Source organism: Populus euphratica, unplaced genomic scaffold (assembly GCF_000495115.2).
Source record: "Populus euphratica unplaced genomic scaffold, PopEup_1.0 scaffold73.1, whole genome shotgun sequence".
Taxonomy (NCBI): domain Eukaryota; kingdom Viridiplantae; phylum Streptophyta; class Magnoliopsida; order Malpighiales; family Salicaceae; genus Populus; species Populus euphratica.
Window position 1 is genome coordinate 1249612 of NW_011499895.1, and position 13471 is coordinate 1263082.

At 30.8% G+C, this 13471-nt stretch overlaps 1 protein-coding gene across 2 annotated transcripts; it reads left to right on the forward strand.

Annotated features, from left to right (window-relative positions):
- The first annotated feature begins 7584 nt into the window (after positions 1-7584).
- LOC105131959 (homeobox protein knotted-1-like LET12) lies at positions 7585-13009 on the forward strand. 2 transcript variants are annotated; one of them, XM_011035185.1, is made up of 6 exons: positions 7585-8180; positions 10401-10521; positions 11866-12059; positions 12131-12262; positions 12347-12480; positions 12559-13009. In XM_011035185.1, the coding sequence occupies exons 1-6, from the start codon at positions 7749-7751 to the stop codon at positions 12560-12562; spliced, it is 1017 nt and encodes a 338-aa protein (XP_011033487.1). In that variant the 5' UTR covers positions 7585-7748; the 3' UTR covers positions 12563-13009. The 2 variants fall into 2 exon arrangements, with proteins under 2 accessions (XP_011033487.1, XP_011033486.1); XM_011035184.1 differs by having other exon boundaries at positions 12347-13009.
- The last annotated feature ends 462 nt before the right edge of the window (positions 13010-13471 follow it).

A 13471-nucleotide genomic window follows, 5' to 3' on the forward strand; every position in this document is an offset into this window, starting at 1 on the left:
TTTAAAAAAAAAAGCTATGCAAAGAAATTTACTTCCCAGTAAACTTTAGAGGTGGGAAAGGGTTTTTTTAATTTAAAAAAATAAAAAATATTTTTCTTTCATGAAAGACAATAAACTTACAACACTTATGTGTGTGTGTGTGTCTATATATATCTATATAATGCATTAGGATATATCAACATATAACATATAACAATTATATAAATTTAACACATTAGTGTATAAAAAATGTTAATTTAAATAATATTATTAATAAATACATTATAATGCATAACATATTACATTATACAATAATCATACATATAAAAAAATAACTTTTTTAAAAATTTTAAATGATATATGATCCTATGATAATAAAGGGTGGATAAAAAGGGTCAAATCAGTTCATAATTTTAGATTATATAAACAATAAGTTTCATGTGGACTTGAGTACAGATTTGTCTTTTATTTATTTTATTTTATTATCTTTTTCGATGTAATTAGAATGTTCAAGTGTCAAGTGTCAAATATCAAATATAATAGAATATTAAAACACATATTTCAAATCATTAAAATAACACATATTCTTCACATTCAATCATACAAATATTCTAGTCAAAACACATAAATTTATTCATCTAAACAACACTTCTTCATATTAAAACAATAAATCTTCTCATAAGAAGAGAACCCCTTCTTCATATCAAAACATTAATCCTTTTATAAAATCCCTAACTTTCTAAATACAATTCCAAATTAATACCTTTTAGGGTAATGCAAAAATCCAGATAATTTTTTTAATGCACACTATCAAATTTCCAATGGAATTTCCTATGTACTTGGATTGTACTAAGTTATTGATATGTTCATAGATATCATAAGTCAATACCAAAATCATGGTCCAACCATCTTAAACAAAGTTGATAAAATCGCGAGTTAACTCCTAAAATCTTATGATTTTACAAGTCAATATGTATCTAACATGATAAATCAAACTAAAAAGTCAAAACCAGTAAAATCAGATTTAACTAATGTAAAATTAGTAAACTCGATCCGATTTTATGAGTTTACTAAATTTGTGATATGAACCAAGTTAGGTTCAAATTTAGCCTTAAAATATCAGCTGACTAGTTTTGCGAGAATGAACATATCTTTTAAACCGTATATTGGATAAAAATAAAATTTTACAGGAAAATATTAGATACATGAAAATATATTGTGGTAAATTTTAAGGTCAAGTGGAGCTAGGTAACATAATATTTCAAATGGTCAAATTTAGTAAACTAATATTGTTAAATATATCAAACAATACATTTGTGTACTGTTTGGGACATGTTTAGAGCTATAGGTAGAATTTTGCTTTGATTAAAGTTGGGATAGAAACTAGACTTCTGAAACTTTCTAACTATATATCGTAGGCCTAATAATTCATCCAAACGAGAGGGAACGACATGTTTGAAATTAAGATTCAAATCTGTCAAGAATATATAAAAATTAAAAATTCAGGCTACACGGAAGAATTTGAACATGAAGACTTTTTTATTATTCTATTTTATTTATTTATTTATTTTTAATTTGAATCTTTTCTAGTATATTAGACATTGTTTAGTGGTTTATTTCATTATTGAATTTATGTTAGTTAATTACTAATTTAAACTCATTGGCTTACAACCCGAAAGATGTCTATCAAGACTTATTGTGATGAAAACAACCGAGTTGTCACTAAGTTTATATTTGCCTTTTACCTTTCAATAATTTTTTTGTATTGAGAAATTTTGTTCTGAGACTTTTAATTTTTCCATGTCATTAATTTATTAATTCATACTATTTATCTCTCTCATTTTATATAGATCACTCATTAATTATAATATTATTGACTTGTTTTATTAGATTTTAATGTAATTTAATTTCTTATCTAGAATTATTAATATATAATTAGTTAAAAAAATTTCTAATGATTTTATTATCCGAGTTTACAATCCAAGTTTATATTATATTTTCGAGTCGTGTCAAAAAAAGCATCTTTGACAACCTTGATTCTAAACCTTGTTCCACGTCAACACAACTCAAGAATGAGATATATTTAATTTATATGAAATATAAACAGTGTAGGCAAGAAATTAATTAACTCAAGACACATATAACATGCTAAGTTAAACAATCCAATGAAAATTTAGAAAGTTAACATATTTATAGTTTATCTTAATTAGTATAGATTTCAATACTGGTTCACAGTATTAACAAAATGAACACAAGATAGTGATATTCATACTACTATAAATATAATTGCAAATCTAAAATAGAATACCAAAATTATGATACATATCAATTTAACATCTACAAATTACAGTATTTATATCTATATCAAAATGAGATACTATAGAAATCTATTGATCGACCCTGGTGTGAGAAGAACCTGAAAATTAAATTATTTCATTATATTAGAATGCAACATATTTTATAAATAACACACACACACACACACACACACACACAATTAAATTAACACTAATCACAATCTTAGTTTCACCATTTTCAACTCATATATATGGTGCATGCATATATTTTAACTCTCAGACAAGTTTGATATCTCGAGAATTAAATATATTAATGTTACTAGTCCTTTTTGGTCAACTAGTCTAATGAGTTATCTTAGCCATCTGAACATAGATATCACTAGCTTCTTTCGGTTAGATAGTTTAATAAGTTATTATGGTCATTTAAACATAGATAGCACTAGCTTCTCGTGGTTAACTAGTTTAATGAGTTATCTCATCCATCTGAATACAAATACCACTAGTTCCTTCCGGTCAGCTAGTCTAATAAGTTATTTATTTTGAAGTTCATATCACAAATAATAATTAAATAACATGCATTTAAAGAAATTGTAGTTATACAATTCTATAAATTTCTTAAAAATAATAAAGATGAAGGACATATAATTGGTGTTTGTACTAGTATTGTAGTCCTTTGTTGCTAGACAAATCATGTGGCCTCTTCTCTACCAATAGGTTTAAAACATCATACACCATTTAATCATCATAGAAATTCAAATTTCAATTTTCATTTTGAATTCAAATCTCAATAGTAAAGAAAACTTAAGTTTTTTTAGGTGCATCCACTTTTATTTATATATTCATTGACTCATTATTCAATTAATATATTTAACATTGTCATAAATTTTCTGATCATTAATTTAGTCTTTTTCTCTCTTCTATTTCTTTCAAGATTGGCTGAATATCTCTTATGAAGAAAAGACAAGAATTTTTCAACAATTTCTTTCCATTTTCATATTATCTATTTTTAAATTTCATCATTCATTTGTATTAACATGAAAACACATGCTTACTAAATCAATTTACTCAACCTTTCTAAAAATCCATATTGATTGAGAATTTCATTTAAAAGTGACATATCCCTTTTCTCATTTTTCTTGTAAATTATCATTAGCCTCACATTAAATCATTTAATTAACATCACTAAATATACATGTTATGTCAATTATATCAACCAATCTCATCTCCCTACTCCAAACTCAGGCCAAGATATATACAAGGAAAGGATACCAAAATTTCTTTAAATTTTCATAATTCATCTATTACTAAATTAATTTTAGTCCGAATTCAACATAACTCTATGTTCTCTCATTTGGGTCTTTAGTTCTCTCTGTTCTTTTTTTCTTTTATGAAGAAAGATTTTGTTATACATTCATTTAAAAAAACAATGGAAAGTAATATGAATTTATGATTTCATGCATGTTATATTGATGAACAAACTATTTCTTTTAGAGGGAAGAGACGTTAAAATTATTATATGTGTATATGATATTTTTTGGACATGTTTAATTATTCCTTTTTTGTTGAATTATGTGTGATGTAATAGGAATTTTTGGTCATTAACAAGACCTTGTAATCTATGATAGATTAAGACTAATAGTTAATAGTTAACATAACAAAGAAATTATATTACCATAGCAAAACCAATCAGTACTACATGAATGAGAAGTTATTTTAACCTTCTTTTACAATGAGATAGATTACCATAAAGATGAGAAGTTATTTTAACCTTTTTTCACGATGAGATAATTTTTTAAATTTAAATACTTCATAATAAAAACCTTAACTCATGATTTTTTACAAGTGCAATATGCTATTTTAAATTTGATCATTTACAAGGACTAATAGTTACTTAGAAAGAAATTTTGCATCTATGATAGTAGCTCATGAGAATATTTGATCTTAATTGTTTGTTAATGGGCAAAAAGAAAATGAGGAACACATCATTTTTTAGCTTTATCGTTTCAAAGATACTAAACTTCAAATTTGGCATATTCCTTCTCACTTTTATTTTTTCAGTTAACCAAACTCTCATAATAAATGCATGAAGTTCCCAATCTGATGAGATATATTATTTTTGGATGCTAAATTGATATAACAATATACTAAGTGTGTATTTGTACCATGTTGCGATGCTATACTTTTTTTTATGTAAAAATGATGTTCAAATACAACAAATACATTTAAAGAAAAGGAAAAAAATTAGTGACTTGAGTTATAAATCTGAATGTGACAAATAAGTTATTTTGTTTTAGTAAAAATAAATAAAAAATAGGCAATGATAACATATTAACCAAATTAAAAAAAAAAGTGAACGTAATAACCTAGGAAATTTTTTTTTCAAAAAAATAAATAAATGATGTAGCTTAATTTTCAATCCATTAAAAGTGGAATGATGAAATTAGATAAAACAAGGACCTAAGAAAATTATCCTAGGTCAACTCGAGTTAGCATGAGAAACATGTAACCCCAATAATCAGGGTTATGTCAACTCAAGTTATTCTGTTAAACTCAAAGTCTAGGATATAAGATTGAGATAACTCGATAGAGAAAAAATAACAAAGCTCATTTGAAAAAAACCAATGTTGAATGATAAAAATAGAAAGTAAAGCAAGTAAAAAAAAAAAAAACAATGTCAACCCATGTTAACTTTTCAAACTTGCGATCTAGATAATTAAACTAAAAGCACCATATCTACAAAATCATGAAGCTCAATTTTGAAGCATTCAAATATTGAAAAAAAAATTAACTATACAAAATGATCCAAAATAATAAATAAAAATTAAAATAATAAGGGTTAAAATTAAAATACAAAATAAATTTTATTTTTTATTAAAGGTTGAAGTTGAAAATAAAAACCAATTTAACAAAAGGATCCAGAAAAATTAAAACAATCTGAATAATAAAGATCAAAATTGGAATAAAAAAATGATTGAAGGGTACAACTGGAAAAAAAATTAGTTTAACAAAAAAAAACAATCAAAAGAAAGGAAACTAAATTGCAAAAAGTAACATATCCTATATATATTAGTATATGTGTTTCACATGTCAGTCATTTTTTGTTTTTATATTATATTTATTCAAATATTAAATTATTCATTAGATGGTCTAATATTAAAAAAAATTGTAAATATACAAAAAAACCTTTTGATATTAGCTTTTTATTTTCTAAAATATTTTAATCATTTCACTGTAATTTTATTTTATGTATATATGTATGTATCAAATTATCCATCAACTAACCTAATAATAACAAAAAGATTATTGTGAAAATACAAAAATATCCTATTTGACACTAATATTAAACTTTTAAATTTTTTAAGTGTATTTTAGTTGCTTCTGTATATTTCTAAGATGAAAAAATACTTGTTTGTTACTGATTAGTTCATAATAATTAATAAATTTTATAAAAATACCTCAATAAGTTTAATAACTAATTTTAAGTTTTTTTTAATGAGAAAAGAAAAACGTGAACAATGTTTTTATTCACAGTTTATAGTGTTTTCCTGTATATATAGTAAAGGCTAAATAGCATAGCTGACAAAATAATTTGGCATGATATATAAAATGGTAGGCAGCTCTTACAATCAATCTACTTTAAATCTCATTATGACATGACATTTGTCTTGTGATTGGTGATGTCATCAAATGTAGAGTTAACACCAATCCTCCTCCATGTAAAAAAAAAAAAAAAAAACTTGAACTGGATCTACAGTTTTTACAATGTAATGAAAATCTTGTCCCTTGTTGCCTTGCTAGGACCTCCTACGACAACTGGCCTTTCAGGCTCAATAATTGAATTTAAAAAAAAATTAGTCAAAAATACAATCGAATCCAACCCAAGTAAATAGTAGCCAGGCTTCCCTTGATGGGGGGGGGACCATTTTAACACAAGCATTGACAAGAGGGGACCATTTTGTACGTCAGGGTCCGATCAGAATGGCACCAGACATTAGTCGCCTCATTCGCTGGCTGGGCCTGCATGGCTGCGCACCTCACCTCCTTATCCGCGCACCGCAGGGACCACCCTCCGCCCTTTCCCTCTCCGTGCAAGTGCAGCCCTGAAGCCTGAACGGCAACCTTTATAGACACAGACAGGAAACCAAAAAAGAAAAAACACAAGTCAAATCCTAATCAGGTCCCCACCTTAGCTGCAACTCACAACTGTACGAGTCTTATTGGCCTGATTCCTCTGCCTCGAGCTCCCGTGCTGTCCCCACTTTTGTGGTCCATGAAACCTTGGCTGACACATGTCCTTCTTAGCACACAATTTGATTGTTGCTGTCGCTGTCCTGAAGACTGCAAGTGGCCTAAGAAGTAGGCAGGCCGATGAAAAAAAAACACTACTGTTAAAAACTTTGACTTGCAAATAGTAATGCTACGTGTCGTCTGATCCGTCCGTTAAACAACCTCTTCTGAAAGTCCACCCAAGAACAAGCCCTCCAATATAAAAGTCAGTCCTCGTATTTTTCTCATAGTTTCAGAATAGTTTAGGATGTTGCTATTTTGCCATCTAACTTCAAACAACTTCTCAATTTGGTCCTCCTCCAGTATATCGATGACGTTTCACGTTGGCTTGAGAATGTTAATTAGACAATTCACGTGGAATATTTAAAAATTTAATGATTTTTGTTTCACATTTTTCATATTCCATCAACAAAATTTGTTGAAGATAAGACCAGATGAAATATTTTATCCGTTCATGATTATTTATTGATGGAGATATGATGTATTTTTTTTCTTAGTACCAAAAAAAAAATTGTGCTCAATCTATATAAAATATTATTGTTCATACTCTAATTTTCTTAAAAGGAATAAATGGAATTTTGGATTTTGCATGCTATTATAAAGTTGTTTGAGAGTATGAAAGTAATTATTTTTTAAATTATTTTTAATTTAAAAATACATTAAAATAATATTTTTTATTTAAAAAAATTATTTTGACATTAACATATCAAAATAATTTTAAAATATAAAAAAAATTAATTTTAAATAAAAAAATTTAAATTTTCATGAAATATTATTTAAAACACAAATTCAAACTGCATCTTAATTGAAATTGATGAAGCATCAGTATTTTTCTTTTTTAAGAAAAGAAATCCCAAAGAGTTTAACCTTTTCTTTTGTTTTTAATGGATACTTTCAAATCAATATATATTTTTTTAAAAAAGGGAGAGACATCCCAAGAGTATAATTGAGAACTGTTTTAGTTTTGGTTGAAAGAAAGAAGGACTAAACTTGAAGCTGAACCCAAAAAACAAAGGGCTTTCACTTTCTCCTCCATTTCCTTCTTCTTCTTGTTGTTCATGTTTTCACTTCACTTCAAAACCTTCTCTGTTCAGAAACATACAGACCCGCTTTTCTTTCCTTCCCATATCTCCCTCTCCTTCTCTTTCTCTCCTGCCCTCATTTTGAAATGAAAACCCACCTCTAATGGCTTTTCAAGACCACCACCATACACCACAAGAAATGGCTTTTCAACTACCACAACACCACCACATCTCAGCCTCACCTTCCACCGGTCCCACATGGCTAAGCAACGCAGTCCTCCGTAGACACGACGACGTTTTGACCCAAACCCGCATCGAAAAACCCGAAAACAACACCAATAATGGAAGTGAAGAGGAATTGACAGATTCCGTTAGTGATAATTGGGAGAGAGCTAAATGCAAAGCTGAGATATTAGGGCATCCCTTATATGAACAGTTATTGTCTGCTCACGTGGCTTGTTTAAGGATTGCCACGCCAGTTGACCAGTTGGCTAGGATTGATACACAGTTGGCTCAGTCTCAAGATGTTTTGGCTAAGTATTCTGGTGTTGGTAGGAGCCATGTTGTTGATGAGAAAGAACTTGATCAGTTCATGGTAATTACTACTGTTTCTCTTAATGCTTTGTTAATTATATGTTGTTCTGTGCTCTTTAAGGCTTGTCTGTCCTGTGCTCTGGCTTTTGTTGAATTTGCGTGAGTTCAAGTTTGATTTTTGTTATAACAGATATGAGATAATCATCATGTTTATGGTCGATCAGTTAATTAATGGTTCTTGATTTTTGAGATTTATATATCTTGGGATTTCCTTTTACATTTGTTTTTGATGGATGCTTATTGTGCCTGTTACAATTCCAAACTTGAAATGACAAAGAAACTTCCTTCTCTTCATTCTTCATCGTACCTTAATATCTCCATCATGGAGAGTGAGTTAAGTAGGAAGAAATCCTTTTGATATATGTGAAAGAAAATATTTTCTGATGAGTGGATAAATGGTAACTTCGATGCGAGTCGTGCACTGGTGATGACCGTGAAGGCATCACTGCAGGTATCAATTATGATGTTCCATGAAAATAATTGAAACTTTTGAAGTGCTTTGGGGAATCTCTTTGGTGATGGTTTTTCTACTACATATCCATCTGTTTGCAGGGATAGTCCTCCTTGTGTTATGGGATTTGTTCTGGCATGAAGAAAGTTCCTGCCAAGTGTCTTATATCTAATTGTTCTCCAAATTACATGCATTGATTTTGATTCATCAACTTTCATTACTTATACCTGTACGAATTAACTTTTTGCCTTTAGTATATGATTCTGTTACGTTGCTGTAATGGTTGAAGCTATAATCCTTCCCTTAATTAATTACAAAAAAAGTTCTATATTTAAGAAGCCCAATTATTAGAGTAAATGCTTGCCTACAGTTACTTGAGCTCCATTAAGGAGACAAGTGGAGATTAATGTCTTGATAGAAAGAGGGATTGACATAACTTAGATTCTTTAGAATAATAATGGATGATTGGGGTTCTTGGGAGCGAGTTTGACATGGAAAAACATCAAATTAAGGTTTTTTCTTAGTGTTCTGATGAATACTAATTCAAACTTAATGGATAACAACCCAAACAGATTTAAAAGGATGGGTTTTTTTCAGTTACTCTATAAATAATAAATAAGATATAAATATTATCAAACTCAAATTGAAACCTATTCAAACCTTATCTGAGATATATGCAATAATATTATACATACATAACATTTATATTTTTTTTAATCCAATATAATATATTAAATTTTGAATAATAAATATTACTCGGGAAAATGATACTCCAATAGTATCGAAAACTTGATACCCTAGTATTACATTGGTGCATGCGCTTTTACATAAATGTATGTGTATGTAATTTTACATTGAATATATGTATACATATCTCAAATATATATTTAACCTTTATTTTATGTTGAATAATAAATAGTAGTCAAGTAATGATACTCGAATGGATATCCGAAACTCGATAAATGAGATAAATAAGGAATAAATATTAAAAAATTTTAAGCAATAATTAATGAGTAGGGTGTGAATATAATATAAACCCGATCAATGGTGCCCATTGCCATCCCATGCCCTTATAGCGAGTAGACATATTATATATAAGCAATAAGGTTGGAAATATAAAGTCATATTACAAATTGATGTTACAAAACTAGTTGGTCATGATGGATTACGAAACAAATTCTTGCTGTCAATTAATGAGAAATTTCCCGAAATTTTGGATTGTATTGGCATTGATTTCTTCTTACCATAGGCGATATCAAAGAAGTTTGTGAGGGTGAATGATAAAACTGATGGCTGTTCCTCGGTCAGCTTGATAATGCATTTATGTCCCGTAAAAAATTCTCATTGAAAAAGCTTATGATAGCGTTTCAAAGCTAAAATATTTAAGAGAAATAGAGATTCAAGACCATTTAGATTGGAATAAATTTGTCATTAATGTTTTCAAGGGGTCTCATAAGATGATGCAGGTGATTTGCAATTGATAGAAGTTTTGCACTTTAGCTGTTCTTTACTGATGTATAGTAAATAAGGATTATATGAAATCTTTCGAATGTATAATACAAGTGTACATTTGCTGCAACATGGTAAGCGATGAAAAATGTCAACAGTTTTTTAACAGTTCAAGTATTTATATTCATGATGTTATCAATTATGCCCATCTCCTGTTTTTGTTTCTTTGTTCTATGTGAGATACATATAACGTTATCAGTTTTGTTTTCTTCCATCTGACACTCCTGCTTTGCTCCTCCTTTTTTTTCCATTGCTATGCAGACACATTACGTTCTATTGCTCTGTTCCTTCAAAGACCAATTGCAACAACATGTCCGTGTTCATGCTATGGAGGCTGTAATGGCATGCTGGGAACTTGAACAGTCTCTACAAAGTTTGACAGGTAGTTAGACCTTCTATCGAAAGGAAAAGAAAACCTAAAACATAGGACTTGCTGGTGGCCTACATAGTGGAAAGCACTGAAATATATCTCATAAATGATTCTTTGCATGTTCGTTAGCCAAGCTGCTTCTTTCTTGCTGCCTTTTTTCTGTATTCGTCTTGCAGATCCGCAATTTGTGCTGGTACTTTGTTTTCATATTAGTTGTCTTGCTTCGTGTCAATGTTATCATACCATCCATGCTGTTTAACATTTTCCTTTGCCAAGAAAACTTTGGATGATTGATGTATGAGTAGGCCAAGATATTCATCTTCTTCTATTTTTCAGGGTACATTTTACTTGTTTGTCTTTCAATATTGAAGCTAAACACTGTAGTTAATAAGATATCAAAGTTGAACTATGGCCAATGCTAGCCAATCCCTTAGCCAACTGTGCCTTGACTGCTAAAAGAGGCCGGCGGTTTAACCATGGGGGCAGCCCGCCTCTCTTTCTGTACCCCACTGTTACTGTTTAAAGCTTAAATCAGAGAACTAGGAAAAAAAACCCGCATCGTTGCTGCAACTAAAGTGCTACATATGGTGTTTCATTAAAATTAAAGTTGATTTATGAGCTAAATCTTTATTTTTGGTTTTGTGGAACTTTCGTGGTTGCTTTTGGCATTAGTCTAGAAATTGTAACGGTATTAGTGATGCCTATGTAAAGAGAATGACCCGTCATTCATGCCATTTCAGTCAAAGGGTTCTCATGGCTGTGTCTCCTTGAGCTTTAAAGCATCATTTCCTATGTGGGGGCAAGGAATTTCTTTGAATAGCTTTTTGTCCAACCTTATCTGGGGTCACTTTAAAGTGTGAATCTCTTTTCAACGTTTAATCAATTGTAGTTTGTTTATTTGCACGCTATGTTCTAGTCTCTTACAAGTTGAAGCCAAATAAACACTTTTTTTTGTGTTCAAACACCATTTTTTTTTCAAGTTCTTTTTGTGAACTATCATTTACTGCGACTGTTAATGGTTGCCACTGAATGCTACAATAGTTCCTATGGCTTGCTTCTCGTCAATCTAACACTACTTCATTGTTTTCCATCAAAGCATTTAGGTCGGCAGTCCCATAGTTATTATCTCTACGTACAAAGTTTTCTCCTGTGGAACATGTGAAACCCCCAAAAGTTTTTGATATAATTTAGCTTGAGCTAGGACTCTTGTTGTTGCTGAGAATAACCAGAAAGAAATGGAAGATCTCGTGCTCTTTGGATTTTCCTTATTTTATATGATAGTGTGCATTTAAGCCAAGGGTTAAATCGGATTGAAATGCATGTCTAAGCTTAAAACTAAATTACTGTGCTTGACAGGTGTATCTCCAGGGGAAGGCACTGGTGCAACTATGTCTGATGATGATGATGACCAGGCAGATAGTGATGCCAACTTGTATGATGGAAATCTTGATGGGTTGGATACCATGGGATTTGGTCCTCTAGTTCCCACTGAAACTGAGAGGTCCTTGATGGAGCGTGTAAGGCAAGAATTGAAGCATGAGCTCAAACAGGTAAGAATGCATAAAATAAAACGGTAAATTACCGTGTAAATGGTGTAGCTGAGAAGCATCCTTCTGTTTAGGATTACAAGGAGAAGATTGTGGACATTAGAGAGGAAATTCTACGTAAGAGAAGAGCTGGAAAACTGCCAGGTGATACTACGTCCCTCTTAAAAGCTTGGTGGCAAACACATTCCAAGTGGCCATACCCAACTGTAAGTTCGAGATGATGTCCTCACTATACACTGTTAATGTTTCCCTGCTGGCTCCTCAAACTGTCTTCTAAAAATTGTTTTTAGGAGGAAGACAAAGCAAGATTGGTGCAGGAAACAGGTTTGCAATTAAAGCAGATAAATAATTGGTTCATAAACCAAAGGAAAAGGAACTGGCACAGCAGTCCTTCAGGTTCTACTTCGAAGAGCAAACGAAAGAAGTAAGCTGCCTATTATATGTGAACGTTAGCTCCTTAAGAACAATTTGCTAATTGTAATGAAGAAAATAACCAATGCAGGTGATACCAGCATTAAACATCTCGTATAAATGGAATGCTATTATTTCCTTGTGTGCGTACCTGGGGAAGAGCATCAGAGCACATGTTGGAGGCATTGTAATGAGCAAGAATTCTGTAAGGGTAGTAGGGATGTTCTGTTTGGACATCCCTGTGTTGCTCATACTTGAAAGCTCAGCTTAATTTGAAAGTGGCTGCAATATATTCTATATGTAAAGATGGTCTAAACTCATTCACCTATCAATTCCAGTTGAGAAGTGTGCTTTGAAGGCATACATACTGATACAATAGATGTCCCTAGCTTATAAGCATATAAGATTAAAGTATTGGTTTGGATAGCTTCCTTCCGAGCCACGGGCCTGTAATTTTGCTGTTACTGGTTTATATTTCTATATTTGTGATAAGAACAGCAACAGTAAAGGAAATGTAATTACATCCTTTTTAACATTCAAAACCATTTGATCAAAGAATTTTTTCAAAAACATGAAGGGGTTGCGATTTGATTAGTGAGAGTAAGGTTTTAGAAATTTCTCATGAATATACCAGTGCACATTGTGGATAGCATGCCGAAGATTTGGCTTTAGTTTCCAAAATGACAGCAAACCACATCATATGAGTTTCCTCACCGACCATGGATCTCTATGGTCACCATTCTCGTTCAAAATATCATATTCCCGTTACGTGAATAGTCGAAAACAACAGCAACTGCTAGCTGAATATGCCTCTTCTTCATAATCATCAAGGTGATCATATCCTTCTTGTTCATGGGACATTCTTGGCGAGTTGATGGGGCTCCTAAAGGTTACTTGAGGTTTAGCCATGCGTTAGTGGGAGAAAGATACAGAGAAAAGGGATGAATTGGGAGCGAGAAGAAGAGGGTCTCAATACGTAGAAGGAAATTGAAGTGAAGGAGGCG

Excerpts from the sequence above, each read along its gene's own strand:
- LOC105131959 (XM_011035184.1), top strand. The coding sequence starts at position 7,749 with ATGGCTTTTCAAGACCACCACCATACACCACAAGAAATGGCTTTTCAA. Across the intron at positions 8,181-10,400 it reads AAGAACTTGATCAGTTCATG|ACACATTACGTTCTATTGCT; the intron begins GTAATTACTACT and ends ATTGCTATGCAG. Across the intron at positions 12,060-12,130 it reads TGAAGCATGAGCTCAAACAG|GATTACAAGGAGAAGATTGT; the intron begins GTAAGAATGCAT and ends CCTTCTGTTTAG.